At 40.7% G+C, this 22,382-nt stretch overlaps 1 protein-coding gene across 1 annotated transcript in view; it reads left to right on the forward strand.

The window, feature by feature from the left end:
• Nucleotides 1-22,382, forward strand: part of LOC143024630 (nuclear RNA export factor 1-like) — a 66,609-nt gene that overhangs the window by 39,919 nt on the left and 4,308 nt on the right. The window contains exons 10-15 of the mRNA XM_076183530.1: nucleotides 3,072-3,108; nucleotides 6,969-7,106; nucleotides 11,704-11,804; nucleotides 14,781-14,952; nucleotides 18,032-18,199; nucleotides 18,759-18,991. Of these exons, the coding sequence (XP_076039645.1) occupies nucleotides 3,072-3,108; nucleotides 6,969-7,106; nucleotides 11,704-11,804; nucleotides 14,781-14,952; nucleotides 18,032-18,199; nucleotides 18,759-18,991 (849 nt within the window). The remainder of the gene's footprint in view (nucleotides 1-3,071; nucleotides 3,109-6,968; nucleotides 7,107-11,703; nucleotides 11,805-14,780; nucleotides 14,953-18,031; nucleotides 18,200-18,758; nucleotides 18,992-22,382) is intronic.

Below are 22,382 nucleotides of genomic sequence, written 5' to 3' on the forward strand. Positions count from 1 at the left end.
TAACTTCAGCAGATGATATGAACTAAGTAAGCCTGTGTAGATGTATGAATTTCATATGGTGGTCAAAAGAAGAATGAAATGAAGTTGGGATCATATTGCATCTTAGTTTAATAGAAATATTTTAGAAAAGTGTTTTTCAAGACATCTTTGTTCTAGGGTATATTCATGTATTTGTAATTTTAAAAAAATTTCATGATGAACAGCTAATAACCAAGATGCATTGCCATCCCCAAACTTCAAAATCATGATAAAAAAAAATGTTTTACAAATATATATTTGCCCAGGGCAAACTCTACATCTGGTATGGATGTGGAGCTTACTGTAACCAAAATTAGGCAGCAATTTAGTGTTATATATGCAGAATATTTTAGATTTATTATTACCTTTCAAATGAAAAGAGAAATGTCGTAATTTCCATATAATTTGTATATGAATTGTCATCTTCAGTTTAGTGCAGTGCTTCTCAAACTATCTGATGTGGGAGGCCAGCAATTTTATTTATTTATTTATTTTTTTTCAATGTGCCAAATACTGGTATTATTTCATAGTAATATAAATTTATACCAGAAACTATATATATCTAATGAATTTAATAAAAATTCATTTTTTTTTATCTTCAAATAATACAATATCAAAACATAAAGTAATAGAAAATAACCAGCAGTTTATTAACACAAAAATAAACATTATATAACCTTAATCTTTACTAGTGTGAAAGGTGAGCCTGCTTCTTCTTTGTCAGTTTAAGCCAGTCGTGGTTCAATTTAGGACAGTGTCACATGCAATGGAGAATGAGTATCCATATTATTCCCTAGATTCTATCACTTCCTGAAATGATTCCTTAGCATGGCCTGGACACTGGCAGTTTACTGGTAGCTGATGGGTTGTGTATTGGCACCGGTCCGCAGACCACCACTTTGAGTAGCACTGGTTTAGTGTGTATATCTTACACAATCAATGACATATATTTCAAAGATACTACCTGAACAATTATTTCCTAAACAAGTGATCTTTTAAGTTGGTATGATATTGTTCTCAAAGATAAAAGTGCTGGTGATTTGTTGGCAATCAAATATAAATGTTTAATGAACCAGAAGATACTTTAACCACTTCAATTAAGCAACAATAATCACATTTTGAATTTTTTTCATTGCAATTCTAAAAGCCAAAACAATTATAAGAATTGATTTTAACAGACTATATATTGAAATAGTTAAAAGTGTATTCCTATGTAGTTTTGTTGTATTTTACGTACAGTGGAAATTCATAGTGCTGTTGTGATGACTGCCACTTCTTGTGCTCTGTAGTATTTTGTCTACAAGTCTTTAATTGAAACAAAGTGAAGAAAGAAGTGACTAGCGAAACATTACCAAAGAGTTGAGGCCAAGATGAGTTAGAAATTTCAAGGACCTTCTGAAGATCTGTCAGAAGAGCAATTCATGTAGGAACTAGAGCTGCAGGAGAAAGGCTCTTTTGCCAGATGTAGACTTAAGTAAGCAGAAAGTGGAACACTGGAACACTGCAGCTTTAGTACAGGACCTAAAGGAAGGTACAGAAGTGATACATCAGCTGAAAGTAACTTCATAACTTGGAAGGAAGGATTAAAAAATCTGAAGAGTTATTCAAGATTGCAGTAAATAATATGGAGTACAAGCTATCATGAAGAAGACCATCCAAGAAATAATGATAAAATGAAAATTACTAGAAGTTGGAAGAGTGGAGGAGGTTTAATTTCCCAAACAAACTGAAGAAGAAAAAAACTGTGGAACATGGAAAGAGTGAAGAAGTTTAATTTTTAAAACTGAAATACTGGATCATTACATAAACTCTGGGTGCTTCATAAGTATACTATAAGCACTGCAAGATATTTCAACATTTTTAACTGTTGGAGCCTTGGGACCAACCCTCAGCAAAATAACCATCTAGCAATATCGTAAAGTCAATAAAGATCACCATTGGATTGAAAGAAGTATGTGTACAATTTTCACCTGTATGAGAATTTTTCTTTATATTCTTGTTTGCATATGAAGAAGTTTCAACTGTACAAAACCATTTTTTCCTGTGCATAACAGGTCACTTGTACAAAATTTTGTTGCATATCTGTATGTGTTATTGCAGAAGAATTGTAAAAAAATATTTTGATGTAGTAATTGAAACTTCTGAATGACTGTTGTCTACTGATAACATTGATATGAACAAATTATCATATTATATTAAATCAGTTGCATTGAAATTATATTTGATTGAGAATACAAGTGCTATAAATATGATTTGAACTAGCATTGATTGTGAAACACTTCCAGTAATGCAGCAGTAAGTTTTTTAATTAATTGAGGGGAAATAGAAAGTCAGTAATTCCTTTGATATTTTTACATTATTTACATGCATATACATACATATACCAAAGGCTTTTTCCCCCATACATGGGAGGTAGCCAGAAAACAAAGGCATAGAAACCACTCTAGTTTACACTATTTAGACTTGCATATCCTTGGCTTCAGATTTTTTTGAGACGTTTTCACATAAATTGTGTTTACACATCCTTAGCTTTTTACATGTACAAGTCCATTTTCCTTTGAAAACTTTTATATACTCTCCAGGTACACTGCTCATCCCAGTTTTAAATAAGAGAATATAATAGGACCTCTTGATAATTTGCCACTTCAGAGAAAAAAAAAAAAAAAAAACATGAAAGTCATCCCCCCCCCCCCCAAACTAGCTATTACATAGTAAGGTGGTTAGACATAGGAAAGGGACTTTCTCACTATATACATTCCTTTAACTCCTTAAACCTTGTGAAATTGCACCTTGACAAGATCACTCGTTATTAAGGTGTTTATAGATAAATTTTCATATGGGCACTCGACTCCGAAATTCATCTTTTTGCTTCCATTATTTTGTCTAAATCCTGTTGTACATGAATTGGTCACTAGCCAGGAACTACATTTTAGACCTGTGTGGTCCTCATACTTTGAAATTGTGTGTATGATTGATCATCTTCCTAGTTTTCTGCAGGACAATGAGGCCATGGATACCTTTAACATCTGTATTACCTTTCTGTCCTCCCCCAGTGCTGTCAGGAAGTACTTCCCCAAACTTCAGTATTTGGTAAGTTGTAAACAATAAGATATTGAGTATTGCATGTTATTGTTTCAATCTTCTAATCTCATTCCTACAAGGGGATGTCAGGGAGATGAAACTCTTTATACTGGCTGCCAGTATAAGCAAGAGTTTTACCTGGTACAAGAGGTTCTGATAATAATTGTTGCTGTGGGGGTAATGACGTTGATCCAACATTTCTTACTGGAAGTCAAAGACAAGTATGAAGTAGCAATTGAATCTGGCAGTATATTCAGTCACCATAAAAAATTTCCTCCAACTTTAGTATTAACATCTTTCCTATTAGTGAAAATAGTGAAAGCTGGTAAGACACCTGGGTTGGATGGGTGTCATGTAGATTGTCTGAGAAAAGTAGGAATGGTTATAGTGGGATGGGGGTATTTAATGTGTGTCTAAGGGAGGAGTGTGTATGATTATGCATTACAAAGGAAAGGCAACAAATGTATTTAAATAGTTTAGAGGGATCAGTGTGTTGATTGTAGTATGGAAAGGTATGTGGGAAGGTGTTAACTGAAAGGGTTAGGAACTGAGTGAGAAATTGGGGAGGAACAATGTAGGTTTAGAAAATGTAGAGTGTGTGTGAATCTAATTTTTGTGGTAAGGCAGATTTCAAAGTTTTTGGCAAAATGTAAGAATGTCTTTTGGGCGTTAATTGATTTAAAGAAGGTTATGACATCGTAGACAGGAAGGTATTCTGGAAGGTATTGAAGATGTATAGGGTAAGGGGAGAATTTTTAAGGGCAGTCAAAAGCTTTGACATGAGTAGTAGAGCTTATGTTAGGGTTGGGAATGGTGGGATTGAGTGGTTTGAGTTGAAGGTGGAGCTGTGTCGAGTTTTGTTATGTCACTATGGCTGTTTAATGTGTACATGTATGGGGTGGTTTGGTGTGGGAGGTAAATGTGAGGGGGATGTGTAGAGAATTGGAGATGGGTAGATGGAGGAGAGGGAAGTGGGAGGTGATCTAATTGTTATATGCAGATGACATGGTGCTTGTGGCTGGGTTAGAGGAAGGTCTAAGGCATTTGGGAATGGATGTGAGAGGAGGAAGTTGGAAGTAATGTGGGTAAAAGCAAAGTGATGAGGTGTACAAGGGGAAAGGATGGTAGTAAGGCAGGTAAATCTTAAAGGATAGGGGTTAGAGGAAGGGGATAGTTTTTGGGAGAGGTGGCAGTAAGGTGGAGGATAGAAATTAAAGGAGTTGGGTAATACTGTTGGATGTAGGAGGAATGGGGGTGGAGGTAAACTGTTGAATGAATGAAGCAAATTGTCTTGGAGGAATCAAATGTCATGAGAAATAGGTATTTGTAGACGAATGCAATGAAATTACATGAAGGAGTGATTATGCCTAAATTGAGAGTGGAGGATATATGGAGAAAGAGGAAAAGGTCACAAGGTAGGGAGGTGCTTAAAGATAGAGTAAAACTAGGAGTGGAGGAAGAATGGGGATGGTTCAAGTAGGGAGTCACAAGATATGGAAAGATTGTGTAGAACAAGAAAGAAAGGAGGAAATAGAAGGAAGGGTAGTGAGTGGTGGGATGTAGAAAAGAAGAAGCGAGCATTCACAGATTTGTTACAGCATAGGATGAGAGAATCATATGAGAGGTACAAAGAAAAGAGAAGAGAAATAAAGCATAAAATAAAGGAAACAAAGAGGAGAGCTGATGTGAAATGGGGTAAGAGTATGACAGAAAAATTTGAGTCATAAAAAGATGGTTTGGAAAGAAATAAAGAGCGGAAGAGGAGACAAATCAAGTAGAGAAGAAAAGGTAAAAGGTGCAGATGTAGATGTGAAAATGGAAGAGAATGCAATGAAATTATATGAAGGAGTGATTATGCCTAAATTGAGAGTGGAGGATAGATGGAGAAAGATGATTTTAGGGTGTTCCTAAATGTGAAGGAGGATAAGGAGGGAAAGGTGGTTGTAGTGGGAGGTGCTAAGAAAATGACAGTGATGAGTGAGGAAAATGGAGGAGAAATAAGGAAAGATGAGGTGAAGGCAATTGTTAAGATGGTGAGAGTAGGTAAGGCACTTGGGTTGGATGGGTGTCATGCAGAATGTCAAAAAAAAAAAAAAAAAAGGGAGGTACAGTGATGATGGACTGGCCGGTGAAGTTGTTTAATGTTTGTTTAAAAGAGGGTAGAGTGCCAGAGGACTGGAGAAGGGCCTGTATAGCTCCACTTTACAAGGGAAAGGGGGGCAAGTGTGAGTGTAGTAGTTTCAAAGGGAGCAGTTTGTCAAGTGGAGTTGGGAAGGTTTATGGGAGGGTTTTAATTGGGAGGATTAGAAGAGGAATAGAGGGAGTAATTAATGAGGAACAGTGTGGGTTTAGGACTGGTAGGGGTTGTGTGGATCAGATTTCTATGGTAAGACATATGTGAGAAGGCTTTACGAAAAGGTAAGGATGATTTTTAGTCCTTTATGACCTAAAAGCTTAAGACAGGGTGGACAGGAAGGCACTGTTGGAAGTATTACAGATATATGGTATAGGAGGAGAGCTGTTGAGAGCAGTCCAAGAGTTTTTACAAGAATAGTAGAGCTTGTGTTAGAATTAGAAATGGAGAGAGTGAGTGGTTTGAGGTTAAGGTGGGACTTCATCAGGGATGTGTAATGTTGCCGTGGCTGTTAAATTTATACATGGATGGGGTGGTACAAGAGGTAAATGCAAGGGCAATGGGTCAGGGATTGGAGACGGTTAAAAAAAAATGGAGAAAAGTGGGAGATAAGCCAGTTGTTTGACAACACTGCACTTGTGGCAAGATCAGAGGAGGGATTGAGGAAGTTAGTGACAGTGTGCAAAAGAAGGAAGTTGAAGCCAAATGTGTGTAAAAGTAAGGTAATGGGATGTACAAGGGGAGAAAGTGGCAGCAAACTGAAAGTGAGTATTAAGGGAGAGAGACTGGAGGAAGTGAATAGTATTAGACACTTTGGTGCAAATGTGGCAGGAAAGGGAGGAGTGGAGGTAGAATGTAGATTGAGAGAAGCAAGTAAATGCCTTGGTGGATTAAAAAATGTAACAAGAAATAAACATTTGGGAATGGATGCAAAGAGGAGATTGTATGAAGGAGTGATTGTGCCAACAGCACTGTATGGGGCAGAAACATGGAACATATGAGAGGAAGAGTTTGTGTTTGAGATGAGGTGCCCGAGATGTATGATAGGGGATACTAGGTTGGATAGATTGAGAAACTATGAGGTGAGGAGGAAAATGGGGGTGGAAAGGGAGTTGGGAGATAGGGTTGATGAAAGAGTATTGGGATGGTTTGGATACATGGAAAGAATTAGTGAAGATTAGTAAAAGAGATGTAGAAGGCAGAGGTGGAGGGAGTGAACATGAGGGGACAACCAAGGGCGAGATGGATGGATGGGGTAAAAGGAGCATTGGGAAAGAGAGGAATGTCTGAGGAAAGATGGAAGGAGACATAAGATTGGGGTGAATGGAGAATGGTTGTACATGGATGATGCTGTGATGCATGAAAGGAAGTGGGGTGAGGGAATATGTGTGAAAAATGAATTGACACAGCCCAAAGAGATTTCTCACCATCTTTCTTTTTCTGCATGAGAAGAAGGAGGGGGGGTGTTTGCCAATTAAATGTAGCAGCCTTGCTGTGTCTTGTGACACTGCTTCTGACCCAGGGCAGTGGGTGAGATGTAGGGATGACCCGTCATCCAGGCAGAGCCAAGATGGGAGGGAGGGAGGAGGGTGAATGGGAATGGAGTATGTGGGATGAAATGGGTGGGAGTGGATTTTATGCCTTTGTTTTTTGGCTGCCTCCTTTGTAAGGGGGAAAAAGACTGATATATGTATGTATTACAGTTCAGTTCATTGTAATGAATTTATGTCTACAGGATGGCCAGGAACTACCAAAGACAATTGGCTTTGAAGTAGATGAGGATCCTCCAAAGCTACCACCTTCACAACCAGCCTATTTCTGTGATCAGATTGCAAAGGGTGTTGCTATAGAATTCATTCAACAATATTACCAGGTATGTGCAGGCATGTTGAGAAATGTAAATTGGGTTACCCTGATCTATTCGCAAGTTTGTGGATAAAACTAGGATTTACCTGTTAGTTCCACCAGGTCAAAAAGTGCTGAGGCAGTTTAGGCATATGAAAATAATGAGGAAGGAGAAACTAGTAAAAATACAGTTAGCATTCTTTCCATTTGTATCAATGGAAAGAACTTAAGAGAAAGACCAAGAATGAGGTACAAGCATTGAGTGAAGGAAGATTGGATGCATAAAAAAAAAAAATTGTAGAGCAGGGTAGAGAGATTGTACTGGATAGGAGTGAATGGAGGATGATTGTGAATGGATAAAAGAATTATGTGGCCTGAAGGTGGTCTTCTCAGCTGGTATGTAAAAATCTTGAATAGATGTGAATGGGGTCACCATATTATGAAAAAGTGGGTTAAACCAGTTCTGGCTATCGGGACCTGTTGTGGAAGTATTGGCTCTAGATAAGATGGGGGGGGGGCTTAAATGGGTGTTAGTGTGTGTGTGTGTAGCTGGTATATGCACTTGGCCACTCCATTACCTCCCATAATGTAGGGCCTTTGGTATGTACTTGTGTGCATTTACCTAATTATAGTATCCAGGAAAGGAGCAATGTTCATGGGGTCCTGTCTCTTACTGTCCAATTTATTGTACCTACTCTGCACAAATTTCATTATGAAATTAAATAACCACTTCTTGATGTTTTGAGTGTCCCAATGATGTTTTTGGGTTGTATGTGTCTAGGGCCCTTGTCAAAAGCCTTGTCTTTCATAACTTACAAAATGTTTGAGAGCAGTATGATGGTGGAGTGGCCATCTATGGATCCATTTTAGATGTGGGTTCTTCTTCTTCTTCTTCTTCTTCTTCTTCTTCTTCTTCTTCTTCTTCTTCTTCTTCTTCTTCTTCTTCTTCTTCTTCTTCTTCTTCTTCTTCTTCTTCTTCTTCTTCTTCTTCTTCTTCTTCTTCTTCTTCTTCTTCTTCTTCTTCTTCTTCTTCTTCTTCTTCTTCTTCTTCTTCTTCTTCTTCTTCTTCTTCTTCGCGTTCTTCTTCTTCTTCTTCTTCTTCGCGTTCTTCTTCTTCTTCTTCTTCTTCGCGTTCTTCTTCTTCTTCTTCTTCTTCGCGTTCTTCTTCTTCTTCTTCGCGTTCTTCTTCGCGTTCTTCTTCGCGTTCTTCTTCGCGTTCTTCTTCTTCTTCTTCGCGTTCTTCTTCTTCTTCTTCGCGTTCTTCTTCTTCGCGTTCTTCTTCTTCGCGTTCTTCTTCTTCGCGTTCTTCTTCTTCTTCCTCCTCCTCCTCCTCCTCCCCCCAGCCTTACCATTAGTTTGGTAAGAGATTGGCCTGTGTGATGTAGTTTTTTCCATTATAGCAATTATGTTATCTGTTTTTCATATGTACAGAATTTTGTTGTTTAACCAGCAGGTGGAAATTTCAATTAAGGATATTATGTATGTTTAGCCAAAGTGTTGGAGGTGGATGATGAAGATCCTGTCTGGACTTTAAGCTTTGAAGGTTTTCAGTTTCTGTGTGGCCCCTTCTATGTCTTGACTGGTGAAAGTAGGGTTAGCTTCAGTGTTTGGTTTGATTATCCATATTTCTTTAATTATTTTCATTCTCCCACCCAACACCCTCCCTTTTATTTTCACTCTTATCTCAGTTTAGCTTAGGGAGTGGGTGGGGGATAGGGGGGGGGGACTAGGGGAGTGGTTATGTGTGAATGAGATTTTAAAGTGGCCTAAAGGGATTTCTCTCCATCTTCAATATAATATTACTGCATGAGGGGACATGGGAGTTGCTGATTAAATGAGATTGTCTTCCTGCAGATGTGTTGTGTCTTGCTGCATTGCTTCTGACATAGGGTGATGGGTAAGATGCAGGGATGACCCATCATCCAAGAGGAGTCAAGAAAAGAGGGAAGTGAGGAAGGAGTGGTGAATGGGAGGGGAGTGTGTGGGGATGAAGTGGGTGGGACTAGAATTATGCCTTTTGACTTTGGCTACCTTCCTTGTAAGGGGGAAAAAGCCCTTGGTGTGTGTGTGTGTGTGTGTATATATATATATATATATATATATATACCTTTGAAAATGTCTAAATAGACGAAAACGTTCTGCATCTGTTTTTTCAATTTCCCGGTGGTTTCTGCAAAAATAGTTTATCACGTGTGTTTTGTGATTTCTTTGCATATACAGGTAGTCGTCGACTTACGACCTATGCGACTTACGACTGATCGACTTTACGACCATGAGATAGTGCAATAATATTTAACATTTAATAGAGAAATAGAATTGCAATGTTATGCCTGGCAGTGAAGTACAATTACTTTGCACGCCGCGAGACTTTACGATAGTTTTGGCAGGTTACCGGCAGCGTCAGCTTCCCCATTCAGGAGCATGTGGTATTTCTGACTTCATTCATGACAAGGATTATATCTTTAAATTTTTTGTGCTTCAAACCCCCATGAAGATGTCTAAAAGAAAATTATCTTTCGATATTTCCAAGCCTGCCAAGAAACAAAGAAAGGTTATTGATCTTGACACGAAAATGAAAGTGATAAAACATTATGAAGGAGGGAAGAAAGTTAATGTGATAGCACGTGAACTTCAGTTATCACATTCTACAGTGTCGATAATTTTAAAAGACAAAGAGAGGATCTCAATTTTGCCTTGGATTTTAGATTTTAATATGTTTTGCAATTAATAAAATGTAACAGTAAAACTTTTTTATGCCTAGTCTGTTGTCGATAATATGTTCGGTACAGCATTTTGTATTTTTATGTTTTGCAATATTTTCGGTACAGTACGTAAACGAAAAGAATGTTTTGAAATATTTTTTTCCTAATTTTGCCTTGTATTATGTATTTTTATGTTTTGCAATCAATAAAATGTAACAGTAAACTTTGTTTAAGCCAAGTCTGTTGTCGATAACAATATTTCCGGTACAGTACATAAACGAAAAGAATGTGTTTTGAAATAATTTTTTTCCTAATTTTGCCTTGCATTTAGTATTTTTAATGTTTTGCAATGAATAAGATGTAAACTATACAGTACAATGGTTTTAATTTAACCAACAAAAAAGTATTTGTAGGTCAAAGATGACAGGACTTTATTCAGTATGCGTATGCCTAGGCTACGTTTCCTAACGACAATTATAAAAAGAATAATGAATATTAAACAACGTAGCTCAAAGATGATAAGATTTTATTCAGTATGCATACGTTTCCTAAAGAAAGTCTGATGATAGAATAATACATACATACATATACCAAGGCTTTTTCCCCCTTCCAAGGGAGGTAGCCAAAAAGGGAAAGGCATAAAAACACTCCCACCCATTTCATCCCTAAATACACTCCACACCCCTCCCACCCTTCCTCTCATCTGATAGAATAATAAAAATGTTAAAAAATACAGTATTAAATATCATAGGTCAAAGATAATAGGATTTTATTCAGTATGCTTAGGCCTAGGCTACGTTTCCCAAAGAAAATCAGATAAAATTATAAAAAAGGTTTAAAAAATACTATACAACATAGTTCAAAGATGCTAAGATTATTTCAGTATGCTAAATATAATATAGAATATACATGTATACAGTAACAAAAATAATATTTAAAGGGTAATATATACTGTATATATATAAAGTCCGACTTGCGTCCAGATCGACTTACGACCTGTCTGTCGGAACCGAACTCGGTCGTAAGTCGACGACTACCTGTATATATATATATATATATATATACAGTCGTACCTCGGTACTCGACCGCCTCTATACTCGACCAAATCGGTGCTCGACCAAAAAATTCGAGTAGAAAATGCATTGGACCTCGAACAGATTTTCGGTACTCGACTAGCTCAAACAGCGGGTAAGCGTCAGTTCGACTCAGACCGCCAGCGGAGTAAGACGTACGCAGTTTGTTCGAGTATTTCTTCCCAGATTTAAACTTTTTCGTGTTGCTCTAGGCCTTAATAATGGGTCCAAAGAAAGACAGTGATAAGGGGAAAATTGGTTTCAGTGTTCGAACAAATCGGTGCTCGACCACCACCTCAGAACGGATTATGGTCGAGTACCGAGGTACGACTGTATATATATATATTTATATGTATATGTATGTATGTATGCATCTTAGCTTTCGGTGGATTAAGGACCATCCCTGCCCCCTGCCCATGGCAAGATTCATACATACATATACCAAGGCCCCCTTACAAGGGAGGTAGCCAAAAAGGAAAAGGCATAAAATTATTCCCACCCATTCCATCCCTGAATACACTCCACACCCCTCCACCCTCCCTCTCATCTTAGCACCTCCTGGATGACGGGTCATCCCTGTACCTTGTCCACTGCCCTGGGTCAGAAGCAGTGTTGCAAGACACAGCACATCCACAGCAAGGCCGCTTCATTAAATCGGCGACCCCCTCCCCCCTCTCCGTCCCCCCATGCATAAAGGAGATGGGGGGGGGGAGAAATCCCTTCGAGCTGCAAGATTCACTTTTTAACATAAACTCACCATTTCAGAAGTGTCTCTAAGGATAGAAGTGGTTATTGCCAGCAAAACAATGAAAACACGTGCAAATATTATGGCAGTTTTTCTTACTTTCAGATATTTGACACAGCCAGTAGAACACCTTTACTGGCAGCTTACACAGAAGATGCTGTGTTCTCACTCTCAACTGCATTGTCAGAAAATGCAGCAGGTGCAAGGTATGAGGATAAGTTCTTCCATGATGACAGTAATATTCAGCATATAAGGACACTGACGTTGGTGTCGTTAGCCGCAAGTGGGTATACAAGGATGCCAATGTGACTCAGCATCCTGATTATAATTAATTTGTAGTTGTAGTTGTGTGATCCCATATTCTGTGTTGGCTTTCCCTGGAGATTCCATTTAGTGTCCTTGAAGTTCTTCTTCTTCACCCACCATTCCTGTTCCCACCAATCACGTTAATCAGCAAGATTATGCCCCACCCTCATTTTGTGTTCGGTTGTCATACATCAGGCATCAAGTGATAATAGACAATATTCTTGTGTAGCTTACTTCTTTTTTCATGTTTTTTTCACATGGATAAATAATCGTATGTGCAGGCTTGATCATGCCCCACCTTCATTTTGTGAGCTTTTTCTTTAGAAAGAGAGGAGCAAAAAGAAGGAAGGATAGTGAGTGGTGGGATGAGGAAGCAAAGAAGGTTGTAGAAGAGAAGAAGCAAACATTCACAGATTGGTTACAAAATAGGATGAGAGAATCGTATGAGAGGTACAAAGAAAAAGGAAGAGAAAGCATAAGATAAAGGAGGTAAAGAGGAGAGCAGATGCGAAATGGGGGAAGAGTATGACAAAAAAAAAAAGGAAAATAATAAAAAGATGTTTTGGAAGGAAGTAGGGAGGTGAGTCAAGTGGAGAGTTGTTGTTGTTGTTCCCTAGACTGTCTGTCCGAGCAGTCCCGTCTCCCCGAGGAAAGCCACAGCCGAAACTGGGTTTTCCCACAAATCCTTTATAGAGTGTATGTTGTGTTGTTTGCGTGCATGATTGTGTATAATGCAGTCTTCCATTATGTGTTGTGTGGTATGGGGTGAAGTAGGGAGTAGGGGTGCAGATGGAGAGATGTAATGGAAGAGGGGGATGTTTTGTGGAGTTGTTGGATGTGAAAATGGAGGAGAAATAAGGAAAGATGGGGTGAAAGCAGGTAAGGCACCTGTGGTGGATGGGTGTCATGTGGATTGTCTAAAAAAGGGAGGTACAGTGATGTTGGGCTGGTAAGGTTGTTTAATGATTGTTTAGAGGAGGGTAGAGTGTCGGAGGACTGCCTATGTAGTTCTGCTTTGCAAGGGAAGGGGGATAGGTGTGAGAATGGTGGTTTCAGAGGGATCAGTTTGTTGAGTATGGTTGAGAGAGCTTGTGGGAGGGTTTTGATTGAGAGGATTGGGAGAGGAGCAGAGGAAGTGGTTGGTGAGGAGTGGTGTGGGTTGTATGGATCAGATTTTTGTGGAAAGAGATATGCTAGAGTGAAAAGTGAGGAGGAGAGTGGGGGTGGAAAGGTAGTTGGGAGATATAGTTGATGAAAGTGTTGGGATGGTTTGGGCACATGAAGGGAATGAGTGGGGAAAGATTAGTAAGAGAGGTGTGGAGGGGGTGAGCATAGGGGGGGCAACCAAGGATGGGATGAGGGGAAAGAGGGGAGTATCTGTTGAGGAAGGATGGGAGAAGACAGAAGATAGGGGTGAATGGAGAATGGTCATGTATGGATGATGCTGTAATGCATGGAAGGAGTGGGTGGGGGGAGGGTGGTGGAATATGTGTGGATGATATTTTGATGCAGCTCAAAGGGATTTCTCCCAGTCTTCTCTCTTTCTGCATGAGGAGATGGAGGGGGGGGGGTTCCAATTAAATGAAGCGGCCTTGATGTGGATGTGCTGTGCCATGCCGCACTACTTCTGACCCAAGGCAGTGGGTGAGATGTAGGGATGGCCCGTCATCCAGGAGGAGCCAAGATGGGAGGGAGGGGGATGAATGGGATTGGAGTATGTGGGGATGGAATGGGTGGAAGTGGATTTTATGCCTTTGTTTTTTTTTGGGGGGTTATCTCCCTTATATGGGGGAAATAGCCATTGGTATATGTGTGTGTGTGTGTAGAAAGAGAGAAGTTGACCTTGACCAGGCTTGATCATGTTTTCTGTTGTTTTCACATTCAAGGTGAAAGAGAACAAAGAAAGGAAAACATTACAGTTGTAACTGTGATAGAACAAAAGCAGCCATTGTAGCTTATTGAAGTACTGTGCTTTACTTCAGCCACCCCAAGTGTAAATGTGTGTGTGTGTATTCACCTCGGATCTGCTGCAGCCTCTTTGCGAGACAGCCAGACACCACCCTACCGCAGTGAGCTCAGAGCTCATTATTAGCAGATCTCTGGGTAGGTCTGAGACCACTCACACCCCACACACCGGGAATGCAAGGTCACAACTCCTTGACTAACGTCCCGTACCTACTCGCTGCTAGGTGAACAGGGGCTACACGTGAAAGGAGACAAACCCAACTTGTCTCCGCCCGGCCGGGGAATCGAACCCCGGTTCTCCGGCTTGTGAGGCCAGTGCCTTACCAATCCGCCACCGGGCCGTGTTGTGTGTGTGTGTGTGTGTGTGTGTGTGTGTGTGTGTGTGTGTGTGTGTGTGTGTGTGTGTGTGTGTGTGTGTGTGTGTGTGTGTGTCAAACACCCAGAAAAAGCCAACTTCTGCCTCATATTGCTACAACAACTAAAGGGTTGATTTGAGAGAGGGAGAGAGAGAATGTTAAGAGAGGTGAGCTGTGCTGCTATAAATAGTCACAGTGAAGTGTTCACAAATTATCATGCACTTGCATTTTCTTTCACTTGCCTTGTCTTTTCATAATGTGCTTATTGTGAGGCATCATCAAATCATTGTGCATCAGGCAGCCTAAAACTCGCACGTGAATATTCAACTTGTATTGAAGAGGTTAACATGACTAGAAACCTGCAGCCCTACACTGGCTGGCACTGGTCCTCAGGCACTTCTATAGATTTCTCTGTGAAGAAACATTTTACAGATGTCTGTGTTGTCTTTAATGTGGAACTGTTCCTATGTCACCAACTGAAAGTAGGAGGGGGTAAGTTGTTGTTGGTTTTAAGCTGTTGTGGGTTGTGTTGTATTAATGTAGACAATATTTCAGGTTAACTACAAGATATGTGCAAGAAAACCGTAATTTGAAGAAAGTGACCAGTCCTGAGCAGCGACAGAAGACTTTAATAAAGGGTAACAAGAACATTGTTGATACCTTGTCAAGGCTACCAGGATCAGTACATGACCCAGGCTCCTTTGTTATCGACATTCCATGGGTGGCTGTAAGTTTTGTGTTTTCCTTAAGTATGCTTGTGGGAATGTGATCTTTACCACCTAAGTCTCCAGCCTCCCTTTTCTGTTTTTTCCTCTCTCTTAACTCTCATCTATTTTTTTCTCTTATCTCTGTCTTGGTCTCTGTTTTTCTACTTGATTCACCTCCTCTTCCTCTCTTAATTTCTTTCCAAAACATCTTTTTATTACATATACCAAGTGTTTTTCCCCCTTATAAGGGAGGTAGCCAAAAAACAGGCATAAAATCCATTCCCACCCATTCCATCCGTGACATAATCTACTTCCCTCTTATCTTGCCATCTCCTGGATGACTGGTCATCCCTGCATCTCGCCCATTGCCCTGGGTCAGAAACAGTGTCGCAAGTCACAGCACATTCACAGCAAGGCTGCTTCATTAAATCGGCAACCCCCCTCTCTGTTCCCGCATGCAGAATAGATGAGGAGAAATCCCTTCGTGCTGCATCAATTTATTTCTCACGCATACTCCCCCCTACCCCCTCCCTTCCATGCATCATAGCATCATCCATACACAACCATTCTCCACTCACCCCTATCTTCCGTCTTCTCCCTTCAACAGACATTCCCCTTTTTTCCAGTGCCCTCTTTCCCCATCCATCCATCTCATCCTTGGTTGACCCTTCATGTTCACTCCTTTCACCTCTGCCTTCAACACCAGTTTTACTAGTCTTTCTTCATTCTTTCCATGTGTCCAAACCATCCCAATACTCTTTCATCAATCCTATCTCACAACTCCCTTTCCACCCCCATTCTCCTCCTCACCTACTCATTTCTCACTCTCTCCAACCAAGTAATCCCTATCATACTTCTCAGGCATCTCATCTCAAACACATTCAAATTCCTCTCTTCTTCTCTTATGTTCCATGTTTCTGCCCCATACAGTCCTGTTGGCACAATCACTCCTTACAATCTCTTAGCATCCATCCCCAAATGTCTATTTCTCATTACACCTTTTAATCCTCCAAGGCATGTACTCTCTTCTCTCAATCTACATTCTACCTCCACCTCCACTCCTCCCTTTCCGGCCACATTTGCACCCAAGTATCTAAAACTACTTCCTCCAGTCTTTCTTAACCCCTTCCATACGGTGCCGCACACGTAGGCATCATGGACTTAGATCTCGGTGGCAGCAGCCAATGCCAGCCGTACGACGTGTCGTAATAATACTCGCATCATAAAATATAGTCACCGCTTATATCGATCGTTCTCTCTTCACCCGTGAATTTTGATAACCATAGAAAATGCGATTACAAAAGAATTAGAAAGAATGTCATTATGGAGGGGCGACTACAATAAATATAATCAAGACGCCGATATGGCAGCCTCGCGAATACACTCGCTCCCCATGACGCCTACATGTGCGGCACCGTATGGAAGGGGTTAATACTCTTTTCCAATCTGCTGCCACTCTCTCCCCTTGTACATCTCATCACCTTTTACCCACATTTATAGTCAACTTCCTTCTTTTGCACACCTCAAACTCTGTCACCAACTTCCTCAATCCTTCCGCTGATCCTGCTATAAGGGCAGTGTCGTCAGCAAACAAAAGCTGGCTTATCTCCCACTTTTCTCCATTTTCTTTAACCATGGCCAATCCCTGACCCACTGCCTGTGCATTTACCTCTTGCACCGCCCCATCAATGTATAAATTGAACAGCCAAGGTGACATAAGACATCCCTGACGAAGTCCTACCTTTACCTCAAACCACTCACTCTCTCCATTTCCAATCCTAAGACACGCTCTACTATTCTCATAAAAACTCTTGACTGCTCTTAACAGCTTTCCTTTTATCCTATATATCTGCAATACCTCCCACAGTGCTTTCCTGTCTACCTTGTCATAAGCCATTTCCAGATCCATAAAGGCCCAAAAAACATCCTTATCATTTCCTATAGCTTTCTCACATATCTGCCTCACCACAAAAATCTGTTTTACGCAACCCCTACCTGTCATAAACCCACTGTTCCTCACCAATCCCTCAGTTCCTCTCCTAATCTTCCCAATCAAGATCCTCCCATAAGCCTTCCCAACTACACTTAAGCTGATCCCTCTGAAACTACTACACTCACACGTGTCCCCTTTTCCCTTGTAAAGAGGAACTATACAGGCACTCCTGCAGTCCTCCGGCACTCTACCCTCTCTTAAACATTAAATAACCTCACCAGCCAGTCCACCATCACTGTACCTCCTTTTTTCAGACACTCTGTATGACATCCATCCAACCCAGGTGTCTTACTGCTCTCATCATTTTAACAACTGCCTTCATTTCATCTTTCCTTATTTCCCTCCATTTTCCTCACTCATCACAGGCACAGTCATGTAATTAGTGCTTCCCACTGCAACTACCTTTCCCTCCCTATCCTCCTTCACATTTAGCAGCTCCCTAAAATACTCTGCCCATCTTCCTCTCACTGCCTTCTCTTCCATTATCATCTCTCCATCAGCACCTTTTATCTTTTCTACTTGATTTGCCTCCTTTTCCTCTCTTAATTTCTTTCCAAAACATTTTTTATTACTTCCAAATTTTCCATCATAATCTTACCCCATTTCACATCTGCTCTCCTCTTTGCCTCTTTTATCTGTCCTCTCATATGAAGACAGGGGTGAATGGAGAATGGTTGTATATGGAGGATGTTGTGATGCATGAGGTGGAATGGGCGGGGGGATGGGGGATGAGGTAGTATGTGTGAGCAAAATTTGACGCAGCCCGAAGGGATTTCTCCCCGAGAGGGGGGGGGGTCGCCGAATTTATGAAGCGGCCTTGCTGTGGATGTGCTGTGTCTTGCGACACTGCTTCTGACCCAGGGCAGTGTACAAGGTGCAGGGATGACCCGTCATCCAGGAGGTGCTAAGATAAGAGGGAGGGTGGAGGGGTGTGGAGTGTATTCAGGGATGGAATGGGTGGGAATGATTTTATGCCTTTTCCTTTTTGGCTACCTCCCTTGTAAGGGGGAAAAAGCCTTGGTATATGTATGTATGTATTAATTGGTATCAGCCAGTTAGGCCAGGTTGATTAATTGATAATTGGCCAATTAATTTTTTGTTTGCAGGCACAGTTGATGCATGTAGTTCTTAGTGGTGTTTTCTGCCAAGATGGGGGAAAGCTGCAGCAGGTGCGGTCCTTTACACGGTCTCTCATAATTGTGAAGCAAGGAGAAGGTTATTGCATATGTAATGAAGAACTCTTTGTCACATATGCTACTGTGTCACAAGTAAAGGTAAGTAGACTCTGGAGAGTTATACATGCAACTTAGAAGTGGTCATTGATTAGACAGTTAAGCTTGGTATTTTACTGACATGTATTTAGAACTTTCACATATACCAATGGCTTTTTCCTCTTTACAAGAGAGCCAAAGTCAGACATAAATCCTCTCCCACCCATTTCATCCCCACATACTCCACTCACATTCACCATTCTTCCCTCCCTTTTTTCTTGGCTCCTGGATGATGCATCCCTATATCTTGTCCACTGCCCTGGGTCAGAAGCAATGTAGCATGACACAGCACATCCACAGCAAAGCCACTTCATTTGATCAGCAACCCCCCTCTTTGCCCCCTCACGCAGAAAAAGAGAAGACGGGGAGAAATCTCTTCGGGTTGCATCAAAATATCATTCACACATTCTCCCTCATCCCCCCTCCCTCATCCCCCACCCACTCCCCTCCCCCACCCACTCCCCTCCATGCATCAAAGCATCATCCATACACAACTATTCTCTTCTCATCCCTTCAAATAATAATGTTGAATAATTTTAGATTTTGCTTTATTGTATTACAGTCTTTTAAGAGTAATACATCGGCATCATCAGAACCTACTCCAGTCACAGCACCAGCAGTTCAGGCACAGGTGTCTTCACCACCACCAGTACCAGTTGTACCAGTACAAATAACATCACCTGTTGCACCTGCCACGTCAGAAGAAACTGCTTTGGCAGGTTTAGAACCAATCCAAGTAGAAATGATCAAACAGTTTTCACAAGTCTCTGGGATGCGGTTCCAGTATTCACGAATGTAAGTTGTACCCTTTTTTTTTTTTTTTTTTTTCTTCTTTCTTTTTTTCTTTTTCTTTCTTTAAGAATTTAGCAGGGGGGAAAATTTGGAGATATACATTCAATCCTCCATTTAATGGACTCCAATGCAACAGATCCTCGATTTAGTGAACAAAAAATCCTGTCCATAATAGAGCTGGACAATGGGCTGATTGTCCATTGCTGCATACAGTTGTTCGGTCCAAGTTTGGGCCACCAACACCAGGCGTGGTTGTTTCAGACCCCACATGAGAGGGAGGGAGTGCCAGTGATCTGCTGTCTAGGAATGTACATTCATCCATTAATTCTGTTCATTTATTTCATATTTACCTGTTGTGTGTGTTAAAACTAAATTACATACATATACCAAAGGCTTTTTCCCCCATACACAGGGGGTAGCCAAAAAAGAAAAAGGCATAGAAATCACACCCACCCATTTCATTTCCCATATATTCCACTCCCCTCCACCCTCCTCCCTCCATCCTATCTTGGCACCTCCTGGATGACGGGTCATCCCTGCATCCTGTCCACTGCCCTGGGTCAGAAGCAGTGTCGCAAGACACAGCACATCCACAGCAAGGCCGCTTCATAAATTCGGCGACCCCCCCCTCTCCCTCCCCTCATGCAGGAAAGGAGAAGACGGGGAGAAATCCCTTCGGGCTGCGTCAAACTTTTTCTCATACATACTTCCTCACCCCCATCCCCCACACACTCCCCCTCATGTATCACAGCCTCATCTATACACAACCCTTCTCCATTCACCCCTATCTTCTGTCCTCTCCAGTCCTTCCTCTACAGACATTCCTCTCTTTTGTAAAGCCCCTTTCAACCCATCCATCCATCTCCTCCTAGGACGCCCCCTCATATTCAATCCTTCCACCTCCGCCTTCCACACTTCTTTTAATAATCTTTCTTCACTCATTCTTTCCATGTGTCCAAACCATCCTAATACTCTTTCATCAACCCTATCTCCCAGCTCCCTTTCCACCCCTGTTCTCCTCCTAAATTAATGATACAATATTACCATATTATTTTACATACATACATATACCAAAGGCTTTTTCCCTTTACATGGGGGGTAGCCAAAAAGAAAAAGGCATAGAAACCACTCCCACCCATTCCATTCCCTACATATTCCACTCCTCTCCACCCTCCTCCCTCCCTCTTATCTTGGCACCTTCTGGATGACTGGTCATCCCTGCATCCTGTCCACTGCCCTGGGTCAGAAGCAGTGTTGCAAGACACAGCACATCCACAGCAAGGCCGCTTCATAAATTCAGTGACCCCCCTCCCTCCCTCCCTCCTCTGTCCCCTCATGCAGAAAAGAAGACGAGGAGAAATCCCTTTGGGCTATGTCAAATTTTTTCTCATACATACTTCTTCACCCTCCCATCCCCCACCCACTCCCCCTCATGCATCACAGCATCATCCATACACAACCGCTCTCCATTCACCCCTATCTTCTGTCCTCTTCCGTCCTTCCTCAACAGACATTACAAAGGATTACAAAGGCGGAGCATGCCGACAGGAGACCTTTTGATCCATATCTAGGTCGGATGCGAAAATAAAAAACAATATTAATAATAAACCAATAAATAAAAACTATAATAATGTAAATAACAAATAAAATACATAAATAAATGCATAGGTATAGTTAAATAATAAACAAACAGGTAAATAGTAAATAATAATAAATTGACATATAACTAATAATAAATGAAAATCAGACAGACAAATGATAACAAAATAAAAGCAAATAATATAAGGTAAATTATAATCATTACAGCATCTTACTTAGGTATTTATCTAACTGATTCTTAAAGCTTCGAACTGAACTACATTGCACTACCTCTGCAGGAAGTTTATTCCATTCATTTACTACACAGTTGGCAAAGTTGTTTCTACCTACTTCCAAATTGAATCTATTTCCGGATAGTTTGAGACCATTGTTTCTTGTCTGATTCTCATTCAATGTGAAAATTTTGTCACTTTTGATGTTGTCAATTCCCTTTAAAATCTTAAAGACCTGTATCAAGTCACCTCTGAGTCTACGCTTTTTTAGGGAAAACAGATTCATGTGTTTTAGTCGATTTTCGTATGATTTATTTTTGATATTTGGAATCAGTTTTGTGGCTCGCCGTTGTACTTTTTCCAGTCTGTCAATGTCTTTAATGAGACATTCCTCTCTTTTGTAATGCCCCTTTCACCCCATCCATCCATCCCACCCCAGGATGCCCCCCCACACTGACTTCTTCCACCTCTGCCTTCCACACCTCTTTTTCACTCATTCTTTCCATGTGTCCAAACCATCCTAATACTCTTTCATCAACCCTATCTCCCAGCTCCCTTTCCACCCCTGTTCTCCTCCTAAATTAATGATACAATATTACCATATTATTTTACATACATACATATACCAAAGGCTTTTTCCCTTTACATGGGGGGTAGCCAAAAAGAAAAAGGCATAGAAACCACTCCCACCCATTCCATTCCCTACATATTCCACTCCTCTCCACCCTCCTCCCTCCCTCTTATCTTGGCACCTTCTGGATGACTGGTCATCCCTGCATCCTGTCCACTGCCCTGGGTCAGAAGCAGTGTTGCAAGACACAGCACATCCACAGCAAGGCCGCTTCATAAATTCAGTGACCCCCCTCCCTCCCTCCTCTGTCCCCTCATGCAGAAAAGAAGACGAGGAGAAATCCCTTTGGGCTATGTCAAATTTTTTCTCATACATACTTCTTCACCCTCCCATCCCCCACCCACTCCCCCTCATGCATCACAGCATCATCCATACACAACCGCTCTCCATTCACCCCTATCTTCTGTCCTCTTCCGTCCTTCCTCAACAGACATTACAAAGGATTACAAAGGCGGAGCATGCCGACAGGAGACCTTTTGATCCATATCTAGGTCGGATGCGAAAATAAAAAACAATATTAATAATAAACCAATAAATAAAAACTATAATAATGTAAATAACAAATAAAATACATAAATAAATGCATAGGTATAGTTAAATAATAAACAAACAGGTAAATAGTAAATAATAATAAATTGACATATAACTAATAATAAATGAAAATCAGACAGACAAATGATAACAAAATAAAAGCAAATAATATAAGGTAAATTATAATCATTACAGCATCTTACTTAGGTATTTATCTAACTGATTCTTAAAGCTTCGAACTGAACTACATTGCACTACCTCTGCAGGAAGTTTATTCCATTCATTTACTACACAGTTGGCAAAGTTGTTTCTACCTACTTCCAAATTGAATCTATTTCCGGATAGTTTGAGACCATTGTTTCTTGTCTGATTCTCATTCAATGTGAAAATTTTGTCACTTTTGATGTTGTCAATTCCCTTT

Source organism: Oratosquilla oratoria, chromosome 4 (genome assembly GCF_046742065.1).
Source record: "Oratosquilla oratoria isolate Oo_2021 chromosome 4, ASM4674206v1, whole genome shotgun sequence".
NCBI classification, from domain to species: Eukaryota; Metazoa; Arthropoda; class Malacostraca; order Stomatopoda; family Squillidae; genus Oratosquilla; species Oratosquilla oratoria.